The 24,334-nt window shown below is 38.1% G+C and overlaps 1 protein-coding gene across 2 annotated transcripts; it reads right to left on the bottom strand.

The window, feature by feature from the left end:
- Positions 1 to 3,886: 3,886 nt before the first annotated feature.
- On the bottom strand, positions 3,887 to 23,643 carry LOC127420879 (casein kinase II subunit alpha). Of its 2 annotated transcripts, none has more exons than XM_051663471.1 (13): positions 23,534 to 23,643; positions 19,618 to 19,748; positions 19,282 to 19,393; positions 15,430 to 15,531; positions 12,093 to 12,143; positions 11,947 to 12,006; positions 9,484 to 9,567; positions 9,025 to 9,135; positions 7,108 to 7,209; positions 6,537 to 6,637; positions 6,305 to 6,453; positions 6,121 to 6,224; positions 3,887 to 4,267 (listed from the first exon to the last, which is right to left on the bottom strand). In XM_051663471.1, exons 2-12 carry the CDS (start codon positions 19,716 to 19,718, stop codon positions 6,124 to 6,126), a joined length of 1,074 nt encoding a protein of 357 aa, XP_051519431.1. In that variant the 5' UTR covers positions 19,719 to 19,748; positions 23,534 to 23,643; the 3' UTR covers positions 3,887 to 4,267; positions 6,121 to 6,123. The 2 variants fall into 2 exon arrangements, with proteins under 2 accessions (XP_051519431.1, XP_051519430.1); XM_051663470.1 differs by having other exon boundaries at positions 6,135 to 6,224.
- Between the last annotated feature and the right edge of the window lie 691 nt (positions 23,644 to 24,334).

The raw sequence follows: 24,334 nt of genomic DNA, 5'->3' as shown, positions 1-24,334 counted from the left end.
AAAATGACAAATATTCACGTGTTGTCTCAGACTTTTAAACCCCACTATATAAATAAGAAATATGAATAATTTACCATCAAAGCTGTAAAAATTTGCAAAAAATTTTTTTTCAAAAAATATGGTAGAAATGATGGATGTTCAAAATATTGTTTTTCCGATTAATCGCGATCTTCATTTGAACGATCTCGATTCTTAAATCCTAAGATTGATTGTTCACTCAATGCACAACACTCTACTACAATGAGGAAATCACTCGCATTTGCAACCAAATTTTGCACTTTGTGCCTAAAATTAATTTATTTGGCAACTGGCTGGTGAATATTTACATTTCACTCACCAGTAATTGTGTAGTTTAGCCGCGAGACCCTTTCACAGTGTTGAGAGTAAAAGTCGTTCCGTGTAATGTGTGTCCAAGACGAGATCCACTCAACCCAATTATCATTGAATACTGTCTCTTTTAATACCCTTTCTGTTCTTTACAGTCAGTTGTTGATCAAATACAACTACAAAATATAGTTGCGAGCAGCAATTAACAGGGTTCAAGCGGTTTAAGTCCTTTAAGCACATGCGTAAAAAGGTATTATGTTTTATTTAGTAAGCATGTAACCACCTAGATCATAGATGGAATAGACCATTTACAGCCAATACAGGCCATTTACTAAGGAAATACATAGTTTTTAAAGCTTTTTAAAGCTCATAGCGCCACCTATGGTCCAATCTCCTTAAAAGTCTGCATGCTTGTTTAGAATCATATCCTGCATGTGCTCACCTAATTTCGTTAAGTTCTGAGTTTTTGTTTAGAAATTATGGGCTTATTTGTATACTTGACCATGCCCATTTTCTAAATGACACTGTTATAGCTACCCAAAGGGTAAAGTTAAAAAAAAAAAAAAAAAAAATTATAATTATTGACCTAGTTAGTCCAGAGAATTGCACTGCATTAGTTTTACTGAGGTTGAGCGAAAAACCTAGGACTAGTTCACAAAAGTATGTTTTTTACATAATCATGAATATTTTATGAATGATTTGATTGACAGCAGTGGTTCTTGAGGCAAAGTTGTTCAGTATGAGGAGATCTAGCAAATGTTATAAATTATAGCTGCGTCCCAATTCAGAGGCTGCATCCTTCAAAGGTCGCATTCGAAGTCCGATTGTGTCACTGCTGAATTCATTGCGCGCCAGTGACGACAGGATTTTTTTTTAGAGAAATTGCCGAATTACACTTTTAAACATAAGTATTGGTTTCAACTTACTCAAATATCTAATGATACAAATGTAAAAATAAAATAAATAAATAAATAAATAATTTAAAGTGGTTCAAATGTTGATTTATATCTTACTAAGATGCGATTATATGTAGTTTATACTCTTTATTATATACAGAAATGGACCATGGTGAAAATATTTAGACAGTTTGTGAACTCTGTTTTGTTTTCAGACAGTTTAATATAGCTTTCAAAAAAGTCCAGCACATATGTTAGTCACTCGTCAGCTGTCACAGTTGTTAGGTGACAAGAACAGTCCTCCGTAGGCTAGTCTGTCCCAATTAACAATGCTCAGTCCAACCTTTGCGGCCTTCGAAGGCATGGCCTTTGAAGTCAGAGTCCTTCGAAGGATGCAGCCTTTGAATTGGGACACATCCATTGTGTGTATGTGTGAAACACCACGTGATTACAGAGGCGTAAAACTCGTTAGCGCCATCCATTGGCCGATTTCTTAAAAATTTCTCACAGACCTCTAGGGCAAGGAGTCGAACAGGCCCACCGAGTTTTGTGCCGATCGGCCTCTGTTAACCTTGTCTAATAGGTGCTCAAACTTCATTGGCCGATGGCGGCCATGTTTTTTGAGATACGCCAATGTCCTCATAGACAGTCATGGCACCTTGGACAAAGACACTGCTTGCCGATTTTCAACTCAATCAGACTAACGGTTGCATAGTTAGAGCTGTTTTTATGTTTTTTTCCTGTTATAGCGCCACTAAGTGGCCAAACTCCGCGTTTCTTTTTTTTACTGTGAACTCAGATTGAGCTCATACACGTGTACCGAGTTTGGAGAAAATATCTCACTTCGTGCGGGCGTTATAGCCATTTTAGTAAAAATGGCCCACCCTTTTCGAACGTTTTGGCACCCCTTAGCGACTGTGAGTCGAAATTTTTTTTTTTTAATAATTATTGATAATCAGACTCCAGAGTATATTTCTGCACTGGTTTGGTTCCAATCGGGTGAAAAACCTAGGACTAGTTCGCAAAAGTAGGTTTTGAACATTATCTGAAATATGTACCGAACGGTTTGACAGACACCAATGCTTCTTGAGGAAAAGTTGTTTAGAATGAGAAGAGCTATTAAATGATATATATTACTTGTGTTTTTTTTACAACACTGCATTATATACAACCATTAATACCTACAAAAATCGTGATAGCACAACCTAGTGGCCGATTTTTTTAAAACTTTGCACAACCCTCTCAGACCAAGAGTCAAATAGGTCCACCAAGTTTCGTTCCGAACTGTCTTTGTTAACCTTGTGTAATAGCTGCTGAAATTTGATTGGCCGATGGCAGCCATGTTTTTCAACATACGTGAATGTCCATATAGACAATGATGGCAGCTGAGACAATGTATGCAAATTTTGAAGTCAATAAGTTTAATGGTTTCATATTAACAGCCAATTTCATGTTTTTTTGGTATTATAGCGCCACCACGTGGCAAAACTGCGCCAACTTTTCTGAGCGACCAAAGATTGACCTCTTACATAAGCATGCCAAGTTTGGTGAAGATATCTCATTTCCTTCAAGAGTTATAGTCATTTACGTAAAATTGGCCAATCCTACTTCCGATGTTTTCGCATTCCGTAGCTAGCTCGAGTCGAAAGTTCAAACTTTTTTTGATAACTTTTTATATTGAGACTCCATAGAATCATTTGGCACTGGTTTGGTCCCGATCAGATGAAAAACCTAGGACTAGTTCGCAAAAGTAGGTTTTATGAAAAATCCAAGATGGCAGAAAATTTTTATAGGCGGAAATGAAATCGGAGTCTACGACAAACAGTCTAGGAGTTATGAGCAGTTTCGTGTTTTTTATTGCTGTACCGCCCCCCCATTGACCGATTTGGCCGAGTCCGTGTTTCTGAGTAGCGAGTAATACTAATACCATCTGACAAAGTTTCAAGTCTCTAGGCCTTACGGTTTGCTCTGCCCGATCAGTTTTATGGCGGAATAATAATAATAAAAATCTTAACAATTACAATAGGGTTTCAGCGCTAGGCGCTTGAACCCCTAAAAATTATTTAATTCTAATCATGAATAGCACAGACGAGGTTAAGCATTTCGAGTCCTCTTAAGTTAATATTCATTTAAAGGCGCTGTTTACAGAAAAGCCGTTTCTTGTTAAAGAGACAGTACCGGTTTTAGCACATGTTAAACAAATCAATGTAAATACTTGTAAATAGTACAACTTATTCAATTTAACAATAAATATGTAACAAAAATATTATATGAAATAATTTATTTATTGATTGAATACATTTATCTGTTCATTTTTAAAAAGCCAAAATGTGACCAAAATGATGAAAAAGTAATAAAAATGAATTTAGTAAAATTAATATTTTCCTAATGTACCTAGTTAAAAGATCCCTTGTATAATTAACAGCATTAGTTGGGAGATAATTTATTTTATATACAAGTAAAAGGGACATTATAACTGAAATAAACCCATATGAATCCATATTGAATGAAAATCGAGAATCCATATTGAATCGAACCGGGAAATCTGTATCAATACCCAGCCGTAGTAGAAACAGTTTAAAACCAGTGTGTGCATGTACATAAATTTCATTTTCAACAAGACAAACTTTGATTTTATTTAAAACAACAAACAGAAACCAATGTAGGGACATATAAAATAAATTTTATTATCCATTTTTCTGAATTTCTACACTGTAGTGGCTTCTATATAGATACCATTGGGAAAGAAAGCTGGACACTGACACAACATAACTGTCTGCTGTGTGTCTGAGCTTCAATATATAATTATTGTATGGAAAAGAAAAAAAAAAAGAAAAAGGAAAAAAGAAACCTAATTTAGTCTCTCTTTTACCTGTTTACACTCAACATAAAAATGTGGCCCAGGTAAGAGATGGACAGCGAGTCCGTTCAGGGTTGGGCACCAGCGGTTGCAGGAACCTGTGTGGCAAGAGCGCTGGGAGAGGAGATAACAGGAGATCCTGCGATGTTGGCCATCGGCTGGGAGGACATCGATGTGACACCTCCTACAGGCAAACATAGAATCATTATTTAACAAAAGCAAAATAAACACACATACAAGATGTTAAAGGATGAGCTAGCACACACACAAGAAATAAACAAGTTCATTTTAATTTAATTTTAAAGTAGAATGCTATCTTACCTTCACAAGCAATATATTTCATAACATCTGTGCAAAGATTTTCAAACGCAAAAGCCAGTTGTGCAGCCCAGCAATTACATTAGAATGATCACTCTTACACCTGATCATTCTAATGTAATTGCTGGGCTTACTAGTGACCAAGTCTGAAGCAACTAGTATTCAGATTTTTTTTTTTTTATTTTTTTTTTTTTAAATACTAACTGATCTAAAGGATTTTCAGTTCTGTTAAAGGTTCTCAAACGTAATTCTTCTGCTGATGCGGACAGTACATCATACCCAAATACTCTGTCAACGTTTTCTGCACTGCACCACCACTACTGAATCAGTAGAGTGAAACATACATTGCGACTAGAACATTAAGTTACCCTAACGAGTGACTCTTATGAGCCGGTTCTTTTGAATCTACACCACAAAAAATAAAGCAACATTTAACTCTTGAAAAAAAAAAAAAAAAAAAAAAAAAAAAGTCATCAGCTGGTTCTTTTTAATGAATCAAACACTTACTGAACCGAAGTTGTTCATTTTGTCATGTCCGACTCAAAATGAACGAAGAACTTTTATTGTGTAATGAGTAATTAAAGGGTTAGTTCACCCAAAAATGAAAATTCTCTCATGATTTACTTGCCTTTAAGCCATCCCAGATGTGTATGACTTTCCTTCTTCAGCAGAACCAAAGTGAAGAATTTTATAAGCCCATTTCAGCCCTGTTTGTCCATACAATGCAAGTAAACAGGTGCCATCAGAATGCTGGCCGTTTGATGGTCAAAAAGGCATATTTAGGCAGCATAAAAGTATCCCACACAACTCCAGTCGATCAATTAATGTCTTCTGAAGCAAATTGATAGGTTGGTGTAAGAAACAAATCTCTTTATAATAAAAAATAAAAAAACGCTTCCTTCCAGCAGTCGACGCATCACACTGTCGTCGTGTACTGCAAGCGCTATTGCGTGCTCATTTGAGAAGTCGGAAGCACGCGCTTTGTATAATTTAAAGTTAAAAACATTTTAATTATCAATTTGTTTCTTTAATTAAGACATTAATTGATCGACTGGAGTCGTGCGGAATACATTTATACTGCCTAAATATGCCTTTTGGACAGTCAAGCAGCCAGCAGCCTGATGGCACCCGTTTACTTGCATTTTATGGAAAAACTGAGCTGAAATCTGCTTATAAAAAGCTTCACTTGAAGAAGGAAAGTCACACATCTGGGATGGCTTAAAGGTAAGTAAAAAATTAGAGGAATTTTCATTTTTGGGTGAACTAACCCTTTAAGGCTTGTGAGAACTAACAAGCCACGTGATAAGATGTGCAGATTGACGGTCTCAGAAAGTGAAGGCAACTGAGATTCGTCCTCCGCCACCCGGATTGAGGCGAGTCACTATGCCACCATGAGGACTTGGAGCGCATTGGGAATTGGGCATTCCAAATTGAAAAAAAAAAAAAAGAAAAAAAGAATAGCATTTCTTAGTTCCAAATACTTCTTCCTCACAAGATCAAAAAGAATCGCAATGGAACCGTAAAGGTACCGTAATTGTTATGTTTCAGAACTGGACTCATTACATTCCTTACAATTCCCTTCCCTAGCGAAATCTAGCGATAAAATCAATGGCGGTGTGAACAGTGCTTAAGGCAGCAGAACAAGAGGAAATGGGCGTGAAGATAAACACGGCTCAGTGCTTACAAAAGAAATGGAGGGATGGACAGAGATGGGGGCACCTGTTATGATTCACCTGTAATCATACTGGATGTGCTGACTGGAGTGGAGCCAGAGGACAGTCCTGAAGTGGAGCCCATCCTTGCCTGTTCCTTCACTATGGGGTCTGTCAGGAGACATGTACAGTCCTCATTACATCATACTTTTTGAGTGCTATATTCAATATAACAATAGTGACAAACTCACAGAAGTAAGGGTGCTCCATGGCCTCCCGGGCGGTGAGGCGAGCTTGATGATCATAGCGCAACAGTTTGTCCAGGAAATCGAGCGCTTCGGTACTGACCAGGTGCTGGTTCTCACTGTGCACGAACCGTTCCCACCTTTTCCGGGAATGTCTATATAAAAGAATACAAACAACAATCACTATCAGTCAGCATCACAAAAATGTGGCAAAACTATAACATACATACAAACAAACCTTCCCAAAATGTCATTGAACCGTGGATCAAGCTCAATGTTGTATTTGTCGATGTAGTCGTAGAGGTCCTCTGTGCCCAGGACTTTGGCAATCCGTACGAGCTGAGAAGAAACAGTACTGTTTAGAAACAGCAGGGGGCAGCAGCAGCCACCACACATCACCAACCTAACTCAACTGAAAGACTGAGAGAAAGGACATTTCTAAAACTCAAAAAGAGTAAAAAATAAACACCAATAAACAGGGTTCCCATACTTTTTCACCAAAGAATTTCCAAAACTTGTCTATGAACTAATTACTGGACAAGGCTTTTGAAAAATCATTTTGTTTCAGACCAAATCACTAATGAACTCATTTGTGCATGCCAATTCATTGGAAAGAACTGACTCAGCTCATAAATCAGATATCACTTTGTCATGCGAGCAAGTTTTACTCTACATAAAAGCAATAATCTAGCTGGTTAAATATTTGAGCAGAACATCCCTGATATTTCCAGGTTTTTCATGACCATGGGAACTCTGATATTTGGAAATGCTTGTAGAATCACATTTGGCTTGAAAGCAGAAACACTCACCTGATCGTAGTTGTCGTGTCCATGGAAAAAAGGCTCTTTCCGGAAGATCATACTCGCCAACATGCAGCCTAAGCTCCACATGTCTAAACTGTAGTCATACATCTGCAAGACAAAACCAGCCAGTCAACTTGCATATGTACAGCAAAAAAGCTTTTCATTCAGCCATTATCTTTGTTTCTTATGACAATCAAGTTAACTGGTTTATGTTAGTCATGGGTGGGACGATATGGTTTTCTCACAATTCGGTTTGATGTACAATAAGGTTCACGATTCGAAATAACATCACCTAAATGACAAAGTATGACAGTATATATAAGTCCAGTCTCTTTAAGGTTGGAGGCACTTCAAAGAGTGTCTACGAAATGTTTCGGGTCAGTGCATATGAATGCGCATTTTTCTGCTATGTGTCAAAATTAATGTTTCTTTTTACTTTTTGATCAACAACTGACTGTAAAGAACAGAAAGTGCATTAAAAGAGACATTCAGTGAAAGTGGAGTGCGTGGATCTCATCTTTGATTGTTTTAATTTCAAGCACTTTTCCATAAAAGGTGTTTTTCCATGTATTCCAGTAGTGAAATTTCAAAAAGCTAAATTGAAAAATTTTAAGCACTTCAAAACGCTTGTACGAACCCTGTAAATAGTGTAGAAAAATGTGCTTGTGATGTTTGTTGGGTCATTTCATTTATGATAACATGGACAGAAAATGTTGCAAGATCGAAATATGCCTCAGTATGGTTTGCATTTAGTCTATTGGTTTGCAATGTTTTGAAACCTGTTACTTTGTGCCATCCCTAATCATTGGCAATAGAGCAGTAGTTCCCAAACTTTTTACAGTGGCGTATCCCTCCAAACATTCAACATCCATTCACGTACCCCCTTCAAACGCATAGATAACATTCACACATGGTATTTTGAAAATATGTATATTTAACACAATTATCTTTGTAAAACAACTCCCTTATATTAAACATGTTATATTTTTACGTTATATTAATTATATACATATTGAATAAATGGCTTACCGATTGAGATGGATATGCTAGATATAACTGCATAACTTGAAATTTCCCCCCCATCGCGTCACAGTACGCAAGAATAGAGTTTGGTTCTGTGCCTGGAATTGCACATCATAGCAGGTGCGGCATTGCCGGCCGACTTCGAGCATTGTGAGTAAGTATCTGTGCAATTGCGCGGTCAGCTTAAGGTGCTTTATGTCACATTTGACACTGTTAGCAACGTTGAGCTCATTTGCTGAAAAAAACCCAATGTGAAAACAGGTCTCTAGCGAACGAGCAAATGTGAGTGGAAAATTACTACGTGTGAATGTGGAAAATTATTTGGCCGCACCGGATGTCTGACACCTGTCATCAAAGCTTATGAACTTAAACTATCAGAATCGAAACTCCCTATGCATCTAACCTTAAATACAAATTACGTTTTAAACTGTGGGGACAAACTAAAATTGTGGATGACTGACATGTGCAAGTCTGGTAAAACAGTGAAGTATCAATTTTATTTGCAATCACTAAGCTACGTCACCTAGCAGTGTGCTGGGCTGGCAAAAAAAGATACTTGTGACGCACAAGTTTTCTTAAACGCAAAAGATAGGGTTATTTCATTGCATATTTATCTGACCTTTATGACACAACCATTTTGGTGTTTCTACACTAGAGGGCACACAAAATTATTTTTGCCAGTGAGAAATACATGAACTGGTTTGAATGTTATTTTAGACTGTGATGAAATTAAAAGAACGGTAAATCTCAGAATTTTATTCACATACCCCTTTGTCACCTCACGTAACCCCAGGGGTACACGTACCCAAGTTTGGGAAACACTGCAATACAGCAGCTGTTTTTTGTTTTGTTTTTTTAATCTTCGTTGATTCTACACCCAATTTCTGTTCTCATTCTCACCTGATAGTCCACCAGCAATTCAGGTCCTTTGAAATATCGAGACGCCACCCTGACATTGTACTCCTGACTGGGGTGATAAAACTCTGCTAAACCCCAGTCTATCAGTCGCAGCTAAAATGACGAAAAACACAATAAGAGAAAAATGTGTCAGTTCAGTCAATAGGGAATATTTCATGACGAGCACAACTTGCTCAAGTTCTGACGGTGGAACAACAAACACTTTCCGCATCACTGTTTGATGCAGGAAATATCTTCAATTCATAGACTCTTAAATTTGATCTAGCCCAATGAATTTTGTTTGTTTACAAAAACAAACAAAGCTTATTTTACTAAAGCAAATTGGCTCTGCTTCTTGATTGGAGCATGCAAGTGAGCACATCTCTATTCAGCCAATCAGACGGTTGCAGTATGAGATGGCTATGCAGTGACCAATAAGACGAGGCGGTGAGCGAGCAGTACCTTTCTGTGTTCATGGTCGATCATTACGTTGTGTGGCTTCACATCTCTGTGCATGATTCCCATACTGTGGCAGTAATCCAAAGCCTGAGAGAAAGAGAGAGACATGATCTTAGAACTAGAAGTTACAAATACACTTTTAAATCAGAACTTTACATTTTTGCTTTTTTTTCCTCCCCAATTTGAAATACCCAATTTCCACTACTTACTAGGTCCTCGTGGTGGCACGGTTACCTCAATCTGGGTGGCGGAGGACAAGTCTCAGTTGCCTCAGCTTCTGAGACAGTCAATCCGTGCATCTTATCACACGACTCGTTGTGCATGACACCACGGAGAGTCACAGCATGTGGATGCTACTCTCCGAGATCCACAAACAACTTACCACACGCCCCATTGAGAGCGAGAACCACTAATCTGACCACAAGGGGGTTACCACGTGACTCTGCCCTCCCTAGCAACGAGGCCAATTTGGTTGCTTAGGAGACCTGGCTGGAGTCACGCAGCACACCCTGGATTCAACTCACGACTCCAGGGGTGGTAGACGGCGGCAATACTCACTGAGCTACCCAGGCCCCCCTTGCTTTGCTTTTTTTCATTTTTTTTCTATCATGGATAAATTGTAAACAATAAATATTTCAAATTATTAAAAAAACAAAACAAAAAAACAAAAACAGGTGATGTCCAGATATATATATATATATAAACTGTCAGTTCCAGCCCTAAATTCTGATTGAATTGGGCAAATGTAAAGCTGTTACCAATTATATAAATTAGCCGATATACAAATACTTGTGACCGCACACACATTTCTGTATTCTATTTTGATGCTCAAATTGCAACCATAAACAGTTTATAGTTTGAACTTGGAATTAATTAATTTAATATTAATAGTTTAATTTTGGGTCACTGGCAAACAAGGTTGTCTGTGGTAATAAGTTTACAAATCTCATGAATATTTGAGCGAAGTGTATCATAGACGTTTTCTTAGGGTTCCTCTATTTGACCTGAACAAGTGCTTTTTCATAAAAATGAGATTTTTTTTTTTATTTTTTACTTCACAGTCTGAAGGGTCTAAAGTAGTCCTCTGTGTTTTTGTTTTGTGTGCGTTTTCTGTCACATGAAAATAAAAAGGCAACCTACAATACATGTTGGTTACGCCACATGACATGAATAATATTTTAAAACAAAATTGTTTCACTGCTTACTTTTTCTAAGCAATAATTATAAAAGATTATTCTGCAATACTCATGCCAACATTTTTTTATTTATTTTTTTTTTAAGAATTTCAGCTTTTAATGAGACTGATTTTTTTTACTCTCTCCAGACAGTTACAACACATGACATTTTTTTGTTTAAGCCCCAGAAAAATTATAAAAATGCCTTTGAAGGGGGCCCGGGTAGCTCAGTGGTAAAGATGCTGGCTACCACCCCTGGAGTTCGCTAGAAGCCTCCGCACGCGCTATGTCTCCGTGGCAACGCGCTCAACAAGTCACATGATAAGATGCGCAGGTTGACGGTCTTAGACGCGGAGCAACTGGGATTCATCCACCGCCACCCAGACAGGCGAATCACTACGCCACCATGGGTACTTAAAAAGCATATTGGGAATTGGGCATTCCAAATTGGGAGAAGAAAAAAAAATTATAATAATTTTGCCTTTGACCTCAGATATTAAACACATGTACGTCATGGTAGAGGTGATTCAAGTAACTATTGTGAGAATTGCATTTTTAATGTATTTTTGATTAACTTTATAGATACAGACTTACAAATTAGCATCACATCATTGACCCAATTATTAATAATAAAGTATCTATATTACATTGGTGTATTTTATTTCATCACATTGAGAGACTTACTGCTTTAAATTACCTTGCCGAGAAAAAAATAATTGTTCATGCATCTGAAACATATATGAGCTAAAAACAGTCTGACAATATTTTGTAATAGAAAAAGGAAAAAAGGTATTGGGAAAAAAGAAAAAGCATGCACATGAGAGAGGGAAACCCAGTGTAACGTTTGAGTGGGTGGTGAAGGTACAAAAAGTTCAGTCAGTGGACAGATGCTCTTTCTCCTGTTGTGATGCAGCTTTACCTGATCCAGATTAACACACCTGAACCCATAAGCAGTCAAACCATTCATCTGAACCCTCAGCGTTCTCACCCAACTCACTACCAGTACAAGCATGCAATATGGTGAAGCGGAGTGAACCAACATGATATCTGAACTTCAGCTGAAAGAACCCAAAACACCTTGAGTGGCAGTAAAACTATGAGGGTCACCCAAAACTTTGAGTAAAACCAGACAGTCAGAGAGAAACAGTCTTTGGGGAGTGAAGTCAGTGTAACACAGGGCTTTCAATAAGTTTACAATGATTTCACTGAATAAGAACTGTAAAGCACAATTGATTTTTGCTACTCCATTCTTATTCAGACATCTGCAGGGGAAGGAACTCAGAGAGCCTACCTTTAGGATCTCGTACATGTAGAACCGGATGTCGTAGTCTGATAGCGTTTGATATAATTGCTGCATGACAAAAGAGGAGAGTTGAGCTAAAATTATTCAGTTTGTGTTTTATGCTTTAAATGAGACTGTAGAATAAAATGATTTACCTTGAAGTCTGTGTTGTTCACATGTTCAAAAACCAGAGCTGGAGTTCGAGACTGCACAGGGAGACACAAAAGAATTCAGTTAGAAATGAAGTTCTTACATTTGATTTTATAGTGACTGATCAAACTGCAATATAATGAAGTTATCTGTTGCCAGATATTATTTTTTTTATTCAGACTGAAGTTGCTGTTTCTCGCACATCCCCATTTCTTGTGATAGTTCACCAAATGTGCAACTTAAGCAATGGATGTTTTGCCATTGACTGTTTTTCATGAGGCCATTATACAAATCTGAAAGTGTTGTCATCCAAGTTAATGAAGTCTGCTTGTTGCAACACTTAACGTAACAACCCAACACACAAAAAAGAACACATGAAATAGGATCTGACGGTTCAGCCAAATGCATTAACAAAAATCAGATTTTAATCGGATTTCAAACCACATACTAAGTAAGCTTAGTTCGGGCTTGTGGAAATTGGATTTCATGTGGTGTTTTTTTAAGACTACAAAAAGATATGGATTTGAGTCAGGTTGTATTTTTTCTGCCTGTCTGAGTAAGGCCTTAAAGACACAGATTTAAAAACAATCCTTAGAGATTCAAAGTTTATATGGAAATAAGAGACAGACCGATATATCGGTTTTACTGATGAATTCTGCCAATAGTTGCTTTTTGGAACTATTGTTATTGGTAAAAATCTATATGATAGCTGCAGATATATTTTTTTGTTATTCTTCTGTTTCTCTGTGGCTAGCGCTGAAGGATTGTACTTTTAGAACTGCTTGGTTTGACGGTATAACAGTGGCCTCTAGAGGTGAAATAAAATTTCATCCTTATTTACAGTGTATTTATATATACACCGATCAGCCACAACATTAACCACCTGCCTAATATTGTGTAGGTCCCCCTCGTGCCACCAAAACAGCGCCAACTCGCATCTCAGAATTGCATTCTGAGATGATATTCTTCTCACCACAATTGTACAGAGCGGTTATCTGAGTTACCGTAGACTTTCTCAGTTTTAACCAGTCTGGCCATTCTCTGCACCAACAATCATGCCACGCTCCAAATCACTGGCGGACGTGATGGTTGACGTGAACATTAACTGAAGCTCCTGACCCGTATCTGCATGATTTTATGCACTGCAGCCACACGATTGGCTGATTAGATAATCGCATGGATGATTGTTGGTGCCAGACAGGCTGGTCTGAGTATTTCTGTAACTGCTGATCTCCTGGGATTTTCACACACAACAGTCTCTAAAATTTACTCCGAATGGTGCCAAAAACAAAAAACATCCAGTGAGCAGCAGTTCTGTGGATGGAAACGCTTTGTTGATGAGAGAGGTCAACAGAGAATGGCCAGACTGGTTCAAACTGACAAAATCTATAGTAACTCAGATAACCACTCTGTACAATTGTAGTGAGAAGAATATCATCTCAGAATAGCAGTTGGTGCTGTTTTGGTGTCACGAGGGGGACCTACACTATATTAGGCAGGTGGTTTTAATGTTGTGGCTGATCAGTATATATATATATATATACACACATATATATATATATATATATATATATACATACACACACACACACACACACACACACACAGCCATGCAGACCAATTTGATGCAGTGTGCGGCGTATGGTCCGAGCACTGACAGGCTGACCCCCCTACCCCTTCAACCTCTGCAGCAATGCTGGCAGCACTCATACGTCTATTTCCCAAAGACAACCTCTGGATATGACGCTGAGCACGTGCACTCAACTTCTTTGGTCGACCATGGCGAGGCCTGTTCTGAGTGGAACCTGTCCTGTTAAACCGCTGTATGGTCTTGGCCACCATGCTGCAGCTCAGTTTCAGGGTCTTGGCAATCTTCTTATAGCCTAGGCCATCTTTATATAGAGCAACAATTCTTTTTTTCAGATCCTCAGAGAGTTTTTTGCCATGAGGTGCCATGTTGAACTTCCAGTGACCAGTATGAGAGAGTGAGAGTGATAACACCAAATTTAACACACCTGCTCCCCATTCACACCTGAGACCTTGTAACACTAACGAATCACATGACACCGGGGAGGGAAAATGGCTAATTGTGCCCAATTTGGACATTTTCACTTAGGGGTGTACTCACTTTTGTTGCCAGCGGTTTAGACATCAATGGCTGTGTGTTGAGTTATTTTGAGGGGACAGCAAATTTACACTGTTATACAAGCTGTACACTCACTACTTTACATTGTAGCAAAGTGTCATTTCTTCAGTGTTGTCACATGAAAAGATATAATAAAATATTTACTAAAATGTGAGGGGTGTACTCACTTCTGTGAGATACTGTGTGTAATTATATATATATATATATATATATATATATATATATTAAACCCTTCATCTGGTGAATATTTAGACTATAAAAAGCTTAATTTAGTACTATATACATAAGTATAGAGCCTTGTAATGGAGCCATGCCTACGTAACTTCAAAATATTTTTTTTTTTATTAATTTATTCTGTTTATTAATGGGATTTAGGTTGCACAATAAACTACATCTGGGATTTTATTCATTTTGGACTCTTGTATCCTCTGTGCCCATCACAAAAAGGAAAGACAAAAGCTGTGGCCCAAACAACACACTATACAGTATGCACTTACAAAATATACTATGCACTCATATACTATGAATTTTCAAAGTGTTTCATCCCAAATGGAATACTTAACGTTTTTTTACTACACTGAAGCGTTTGCCATTTAACAGCTGATGGGAGTGACGTTTCAAGCACACTTGATGTGTTGCCGCTACCTTTAGTGCGTTAGCCAACCTCAGTTCAACACTTGTATCTTAAACAATGTAAATATTTGTTGTAACAGCCATGTAACTCCACCGCTTCCCGTATGTATGGCAAGCTGTGAGAGCCGAGTGCATGAAGTGTCCAACATTCCACACTCCGTTTTGACAATTGAAAAATTGCATCATATGGGAGCTTAAAGTACACTTCTTTTTGCTGCATTTTCAGTGTTAACACTACTCGAACTACTTAAACTACAAAATGGCATAAAATAGTGCAGAAGTGTGCGGTTTGGGACACACCTAAAGACGTTTTTTTTTTTTACTTTATAAATCAATTTCAAAAACTATTGGCTGATTAATCAGCTTTTTCCACCACCTTAGTTATCTGTATCTGCAAAATCCACTATCGGTTGCCCTCTAATGGAAATGTCATGTGTAAGTTAGGCCTACTTAAACACAAGCTAGTGACTAAATCTGTTATCTAGGTCCTCTATATAACACTGTATACAAACAAAACAAATCCTGTGTGTATATAAATGTAAAAAAAAATTCAGAGAACTGACCACGGGATCTTTGACAATGTCTAGAAGTGTGATGATGTTAGGGCCGCCTCTCAGATTCTCCAAAATTTTTATTTCCCGCTTGATTTTCTTCTTCTTTACTGGCTGCACAGGAAAAGACAAAAGAAATAACCTTAAACATTTGCAGGCAACATAAAATGGGATTCAAAATTCAATGCTGCATTTTGGCTGCACTTCAGACTGAAAAATAATATTTAACGGTAAGCAATGAGGGCGGGATTTGATATAAATGTATCAAACTGGATTTGATTGTGAAAAGTGGGTCATGATATCATTTAACAAATGATATTTTTCCCCACCCATGTGGCCTTGATAACACTGGCTAGTTCAAAAGAAGACCAGCAACATAAAAGGTGATTTGCAAAATTTTTTAGATGTTAAAATACTTTCTCCCATCCGAGTTTAATGTTGCAGTCATCTATAAGTACGCCACTTTCCTAAACCCTGTGGCACTATTAAATATATATATATACACAGGGCATCCAGAAAGTATTCACAGCGCTTCACTTTTTCCACATTTTGTTATGTTACAGCCTTATTCCAAAATGGATTAAATTCATTATTTTCCTCAATTCTACAAACAATACCCCATAATGACAATGTGAAAGAGGTTTGTTTGAAATCTTTGCAAATTTATTAAAAATAAAAAAATGAAAATAAATGACGTAAATAAGTATTAACAGCCTTTGCCATGACACTCAAAATTGAGCTCAGGTGCATCCTGTTTCCACTGATCATCCTTGAGATGTTTCTACAACTTGATTGGAGTCCACCTGTGGTAAATTCAGTTGATTGGACATGATTTGGAAAGGCACACACCTGTCTATATAAGGTCCCACAGTTAACAGTGCATGTCAGAGCACAAACCAAGCCATGAAGTCCAAGGAATTGTCTGTAGACCACCGAGACAGGATTGTATCGAGGCACAGATCTGGGTAAGGGTACAGAAAACATTTCTGCAGCATTGAAGGTCCCAATGAGCACAGTGGCCTCCATCATCCATAAATGGAAGTTTGGAACCACCAGGACTCTTCCTAGAGCTGGCTGCCCGGCCAAACTGAGCGATCAGGGGAGAAGGTCCTTAGTCAGGGAGGTGACCAAGAACCTGATGGTCACTCTGACAGAGCTCCAGCATTTCTCTGTTGAGAGAGGAGAACCTTCCATAAGAACATCCATCTCTGCAGCACTCCACCAATCAGGCCTGTATGGTAGAGTGGCCAGACGGAAGCCACACCTCAGTAAAAGGCACATGACAGCCTGCCTGGAGTTTGCCAAAAGGCACCTGAAGGACTCTCAGACCATAAGAAACAAAATTCTCTGGTCTGATGAAACAAAGATTGAACTCTTTGGCCTGAATGGCAAGCGTCATGTCTGGAGGAAACCAGGCACCGCTCATCACCTGGCCAATACCATCCCTACAGTGAAGCATGGTGGTGGCACCATCATGCTGTGGGGATGTTTTTCAGCGGCAGGAACTGGGAGACTAGTCAGGATCGAGGGAAAGATGAATGCAGCAATGTACAGAGACATCCTTGATGAAAATCTGCTCCAGAGCGCTCTGGACCTCAGACTGGGCCGAAGGTTCATCTTCCAACAGGACAACGACCCTAAGCACACAGCCAAGATAACAAAGGAGTGGCTACGGGACAACTCTGTGAATGTCCTTGAGTGGCCAAGCCAGAGCCCAGACTTAAACCCGATTGAACATCTCTGTAGAGATCTGAAAATGGCTGTGCACCGATGCTCCCCATCCAACCTGATGGAGCTTGAGAGGTCCTGCAAAGAAGAATGGGAGAAACTGCCCAAAAATAGGTGTGCCAAGCTTGTAGCATCATACTCAAAAAGACTTGAGGTTGTAATTGGTGCCAAAGATGCTTCAACAAAGTATTGAGCAAAGGCTGTGAATACTTATGTACATGTGATTTTTTTTTCTTCTTTTTTTTTATTTTTTTATTTTTAATAAATTTGCAAAGATTTCAAACAAACTTCTTTCACGTTGTCATTATGGGATATTGTTTGTAGAATTGAGGATAATAATGAATTTAATCCATTTTGGAATAAGGCTGTAACATAACAAAATGTGGAAAAAGTGCAGCGCTGTGAATACTTTCCGGATGCACTGTATACACACACTACTGGTCAAAAGTTTTGAAACAGTTATTCTTTATTATAATTTATTTTTCACATTTTAGAATAATAGTAAAGTCATCAAAACTATGGAATAACATAAATGGAACTATGGGAATTATGTTGTGACTAAACAAAATCCAAAATAAATCAAAACTGTGTTATATTTTAGCATCTTCAAAGTAGTCACCCTTTGCCTAGAATTTGCAGACATGTACTCTTGACATTTTCTCAACCAACTTCTTGAGGTATCACCCTGGGATGCTTTTTAAACAGTATTGAAGGAGTTCCCATCTATGTTGGGCACTTATTGGCTGCTTTTCTTTATTGTTTGGTCCAAGTCATAATTTTTTTAAATTACATTTTAGTTTTATAATGAAATAAATTAATATGGTGGCACAAATATATTTTTGTCTACAAAACTAATTTCAAACATTTAAGCATATGCCTTCAAATCAAAAGGTTTTTAAGATCATGAGAAACATTTCAGGCAAGTGTTTCAAGTTTTGACAGGTAGGTGTTCAAAGCACGGTTAATTACACTCTCTTTGTTTTGATTATTGTAACGATAGCATTGCAGCATCGTTATCAGTTTGATTGCCATGAGAGGTCTCTGATAATCAATGTACCCCTCCAAATCACAACGTAATCAATCTCAAAATTAAAAATAAGCTTCCTCTTTGACATGTTTGTGTTTAGTTGTCAGGTAATTGTCACTGGTCAACTATTGATTTAAAGTTCTTGATTACAAGTAAACAATCAATTCATTTCAAGTTTAGTGTGAAATATTCAGATATACACAAATACATAAGTAGATTAGAGTGTAGGTAGTCCAGTTTGGTTGCATAAACTGGTGGATTTTCCCCCTAAGGTTAATGGGAAGTGTACTTCTTCACCAGGATTTCAGCTATTAAATAGTTTTTTTATCAAAATGAAGTTGAAACATTGTAGACTGGTGGCTTCAGCAAGAGCCTCTACCGTGGATTAACAACATTAACGCTCACGTAAGGTCTGTCTTTAAAGGTCTATGAGTAATCGTTAAAAATCAATTCCACTATGGAGAAAATGAACTGGATTTTTTTTCTTTTGGAACCAGTTTGTTATGCTCCATTCCGTTTTATGATGCTAAATTGGACACTTCAGCTTTAAGAAAGCATTTTGATTTCATGTTGTCTTACATAAGAATTTCCATTTCCAAAAGATCCTGAGACAATGATACGGCCCGACTGACAGAGGCAATCTGATCTGACCGAGTCTAGACTCAATCTGCAAAACTTTGTCCTTGGTGTCTCCAGTACGGGAAGTTCATTATACATGGCTGAATACATTACAGGACAGCGGCGCTAATCTTCAAAAGTATTTATCACTTAGCTTGAAAAGAAGCTCTCAGCTGGTCGAGTGTTATCACAAGAATCTAGAGCTTTCTCTGGTTAAGAGGAGAGTAAGAATTCGTCAGGCGCCCCTGCATCTGAACACTCGCCTATATGTTCTGGTTTCAGTATTACGCTGCCATCCATAATGTAAACAAGCTTATCTCAGCAGACATTCTCATCAATGACTCAAAAAATGAGAACCTGGAGAGGACATAAAGCCGAGAGTCTTCTCCATCTTGCTTTAGGAGGGTTGTGTTTCAGTAAACAGCAACTGAACCCAACCTGGCATAACCCGAGGGGCTGGTCAGAACTCTGGATAAAGCGTCGCTCCTCACCTTGAGTATTTTGACGACTACTTTCTCATTGTTTGTAATATTGATGGCTTCGAATACTTCGCTGTACTTTCCTCGGCCGAGCTTCCGCACCAGCTGGTAGTCATCTTGATTGCTGTCAACATGAAATGTAGACGTTTCAAATAAAGCTCACATTATCATCAAAATATATAAAGAAGAAAATTGGTTTCCTTGTGTGAATTTGACCAGTTTTACACCCAAACTGCTAAATACAGTATAGTTTCAGAAAAGGTCAGGTCACACTGAATCTTTCATCAAGATCACAGCTTATGCTGTATCCTCATTACCCATTTGTATGACACCAGTTTTTAAACTTACCCCCACTCTACGACGTGAGATTCATAGTCCCAGTATTCTCGTGGTCTCTGTGTGTTGACATCTGGATAAACGCGGGATCGACTCGTGACAGGGCCGGACATGATCTGGATGTGTGGCTGCTCTTGTCAGGGCTGTGAACACACAGAAAGAATCAATCCAGGTCAGAGCTAACAAGACAACCAATATCGATAAGTTGAACAGTGTTACACTGCAATAAAAGGCTCGAGGGCTGTGTGCCCATTTGCATCTGGGCTTTACAATGGTAAAGAATGAAAGGAAACCAGGGATGTTTGGCTGTACAAGCCCTTAGTGATGATACAGACCCTGACTGTTCGTAAAACTGGATTAAGGTTCTGAAACTCTTCCCAGATAAGGGAAAGTTTTAATCTAGGTGCAAGCAGACCGAGGAAGACTCGACCACCGTGGTCCAAAAGATGTTAGCAGATTCTTTCAAGGTAGCCGAAAACAAACACAGGGCCAAACACACATATACACATTAAAAGGAAAGACATGTAGGGTTGGGAACAGAGACCCAGTTATAAACAAGAACCGATATCATTTTTGAAAAAAAATACCAGAATCAAATATATTTTACATATTACCCAGCCCTACCCTGCTCTATCCGTGTGAATGAGCGCATCAACAGGGCTGCGAGCTCCGGTGACAGGATAGCGCGGAGCAGCTCACGCGCGCAATATCGGGCTTCCCTCAATATGGTGGCGCATGACACATTTGAATTATACATGAAAACCTTCTCTTTTAATGTGCTTTGGAGCAGTTCAACCATGTCAAACAGACAAGAGCCCTGATATTCAGACCAACACTGTTGAGGGAAAGAGAAAACACCTGCCCTGCACCAACATCCATTAAAAGACTTTTCACATCTTCACATCAACACCCTTACTGACATTTATTACTGTAAACTGTAACAGAATTTTTCAATATGATCGTGGAAATTGCAGCCATGAGAAAATACAGATACCACATACTTTCCTGTCGTGGGTGTAAGCATTTTGGATTTAAAGACTTGCTTGATTATTGTAGCGATAAAACATCGTCACTGTAGTGTTTACGTCATTCCACAAGGCAATGAGCTGTCATCTGACAATTGTTGATCACTTGTATGTGATTGTATCACTTTATTTTAGGGATGTCCCAATACTGGTATTGGTATCAGGTCCAATACCACACTCATGTACTGGTACCCTTAAAAATGCTCCGATACCAAAAAACTATACCATCTGACGTACGAAAGTCATTATGTAACGGAAGCCAGCTGGTAGGTAGCTGTGCAGTGTGTAAACCTCACTCCCATGGCCTCAAGAGGTGCACTAGCGACTGTTGCTAGGGGCTGTAGCCTTTAGTCTCCTCATTAGCGTGCCCGCCTGCCAGAGACGCCGGTTCGAATCCCGCTCAGAGCAGGTCAAGGAGGACCGGTAACAATTACATAAACATTCTGCCCACAGATTAAAATCACGTTATGTCCAAGTGAGATTTAACCGCAAAAGCTGCGATTTAATGAGATCGAGTTTGTATGTTTTTCAAATGTGAGCACTTGTGAATGTGTGGAGACAGTGTTGTGCTGATGCCAGCTGTTAATACCTTTTAAAGCTCCTCCCTCATTGGCACATACAGGGAAAACACCATCAAGAGCGCCGCACGCTTTGTTTGTAGCAGATGATACTAAATAGAGTGCAAATTCACGTTGTAGTGCGAGGCACATACGGAGTACATACTTACTTAATTAAATAGCAGCCTTTTGCGGTTTAATAATCACTTTGAGTCACGTAGCGACCGGCTTTTCCGGAGTGCGAAGCTGCCTTCATAACGTCAGAGCTCCTTGGTCAAAATACCACAGAAGCACTTCAAAATGAAAGCTCCTTCAAAATAATAGCTATACGAAAAAAGTATGACAGAAATATATCCCTACTGTATAGTTATGTAATATTCACTGTAATACTACTACTAATGATAAATCAGTAGTAATTGTATTATACTTAAGCAGTAATCGAACATCTGTGATACTCTTATACAGCACTTTATTTGACAAAATATAACTCCAATGTTGTATTTTGGATTGTGCTGTGAGGTTCTGTATATAAGCATTTCATTTGATAAAAAATAATACGTTATTATGTTGAAAGTTAATTGTTATATTTTCATTTGATTAAAGTTTTAATTCATTCATTTATTTAAACACCATTTGGATAATACAATTGAAATAAACTGTTGGTGTCACTGTAAGTCCAAGATGACACAAGCAAAAAGTTACTGAGTGCACCATTAAATTTGGATAATTTTTCGCACCAAAAGTGATTGTATCACTTTACATGAGATTAATTTAACTGCTGGAGTCATATGGATGACGTTTATACTGACCGTCTGTCAGATCAACATACACTTGCATTGCATGGCCTGTATAGCTCAGTGGTAACACCTCTGGAGTTCGCTAGTTCGAATCCCAGGGCGTGCTGAGTGACTCCAGCCAGGTCTCCTAAGCAACCAAATTGGCCCGGTTGCTAGGGAGGGTAGAGTCACATGGGGTAACCACCTCGTGATCACCATAATGTGGTCCGTTCTTGGTGGGGCACGTGGTGAGTTGAGCGTGGTTGCCGCGGCGGATACCGTGAAGCCTCCACACGCGCTATGTCTCCGTAGCAACGCACTCAACAAGCCACGTGATAAGACGCGCAGGTTGACGGTCTCAGACGCGGAGGCAACTGGGATTCGTCCTCTGCCACCCGGACTGAGGCGAATCACTATGCCACCATGAGGACTTAAAAGCACATTGGGAATTGGGCCTTCCAAAATGGGTGAAAAAGCGGAAAAATCCCCCCCCCACCCAAAAAAAGAAAACATACATTTGAACATTAGACGTTACATTTTGATTTTAAATTCACTACTGTTTTATATAGAATTGTTCTACAATCTATACGGTATTTAACGCAATTACATCAGAAGTAACTAATTAAATTACTGAAAAATGAAAAGTAATCCCGTACTCTACTTTTTTCAATGAAAAAGTAATTTACAGTAATTACTTAGTAATGCATTACACCCAACATTGGTCCATGTGCAGCAAAATATGTTGTTGCTCAATGCCCATATTAAATGTCTCAATAAATAAAAAAAATTAAAAAGTGCACAGCCATGATAGGACAAATATCATAACTACACAATGGTCAAATAAACCTATACAAAATTATATTTATAAGCCTTAATCATGCTTTAGGATCACTTTCTCCTTGGATTAAACCATTAAACCAGTTCACCCCCTCCGACATGAAGTACACTACCTATAAACGCATCTAAAATAAAAATCTATAATAATACATTTAACTGTTTTATAAACGTTATCCACCCAATAAAACCAGTCACCAATGAGACTAACATAATCTCTAGCTTCTTCAAACATCACACAGGGATCATAGGATGTTAAATGTTCATTTCTCTGCTTTTGTTTGAGGGCGTCCTCGTGTTCATGAGGGGATTAGAGATTAAATAAAACACTAAAATCATGAGGCTCAAACACTCATTCATATCATGACATGACATGCAGCATCAGTTAGCAGCTATAGCAACAGCCTGGCTTATTTTTAAACACTTACAACAACTAAGCTTGTTTATTTTCAAATAAATCTACACTTAAGCACATTTTAAGACATCGCGTAAATGCTGAATACCCAATAAACATACAATTTATTTTTTATATATCTAGCATATCGATTCATCACGTTAGCCACAGCATGCTAACATTTCATCATCTACAGATTAAACCTTTTAAAAGACACGATGGGGACGAAATACACAATATAAAACTCCCTTGTCACCCACGTCATCGTTATAAGACCCCATATTGGGTAAAAGTCCGTGTTCAACGGCATAAATGGATAAAATAAAGGGCGGTTTGTGTTACCTCTCAGTTCTCTGGTTATACGGCGGCGAAGTTGGTGCGAGGAAACGCAACGCTCCTCCAGTCCTGCAGGGGGCGCGAAACCGTGGCGCTCTCACTGATCCCAGATGCAGATTTCCGCTCAAAGATGCTCTGTAGGGATGGGCGATACCATTGACATGTATTTATATGTCTATGGGCGATACCACTTGTTTTCATTTCGATCCGATATCAATAATTTCAAGTTCAATATCGTCGATTCCGATACCAATACCGATACTTCTATTAAATAGATTTTTTTTTCTTGGGATAAAATTGGTAATTAAAAATATAATTTGTAGCCATAATTCATGTCATTTTTTTTTTAAAATAATTATTATTTTTTACATTTGTGAGCCTAAACAGAAAATTATTAGGCTTCTATTTTGTTACCCTTCAAAAAAAATTAACCATGGTTAAACTATAGTTACCATAGTGGTTAATTATTTGTAAGGGTAAACAAAATAGAAATCAAATAATTTTCTGTTTAGGCTCACAAATGTAAAAAAAAAATAAAATAAATAAAATAAAACTAATTTAGTTCAACCACTGTTACCACGCAATTAACCACGGTTACTACTACAATATTACTGTAGTAAAACCATGGTTTCAGCCCATAAAAAATAAAATAAAAAATAAAACATGGTTACTACAATATTACTTCAGTAAAACCATGGTTAACTATTTAATTTAATTATTTATTAACAACAGTTACCCACAAACTCATTATAAGAAATGTCACCTTTAGATATGGTGTTATTTTAGTGTGAATTTACTCCAGAAGCT

The sequence above is a fragment of the Myxocyprinus asiaticus genome, chromosome 30 (genome assembly GCF_019703515.2).
Source record: "Myxocyprinus asiaticus isolate MX2 ecotype Aquarium Trade chromosome 30, UBuf_Myxa_2, whole genome shotgun sequence".
Lineage (NCBI taxonomy): Eukaryota > Metazoa > Chordata > Actinopteri > Cypriniformes > Catostomidae > Myxocyprinus > Myxocyprinus asiaticus.
This window is presented reverse-complemented; position numbering and strand designations above follow the sequence as displayed.

Coding starts and splice junctions, on each gene's coding strand:
- LOC127420879 (XM_051663470.1), bottom strand. CDS start 19,718: ATGTCCGGCCCTGTCACGAGTCGATCCCGCGTTTATCCAGATGTCAAC. Junction 12,144..15,429: donor ACATTGTCAAAGATCCCGTG/GTCAGTTCTCTG, acceptor CTCCCTGTGCAG/TCTCGAACTCCAGCTCTGGT. Junction 6,454..6,536: donor TTCAATGACATTTTGGGAAG/GTTTGTTTGTAT, acceptor TCTTTTATATAG/ACATTCCCGGAAAAGGTGGG.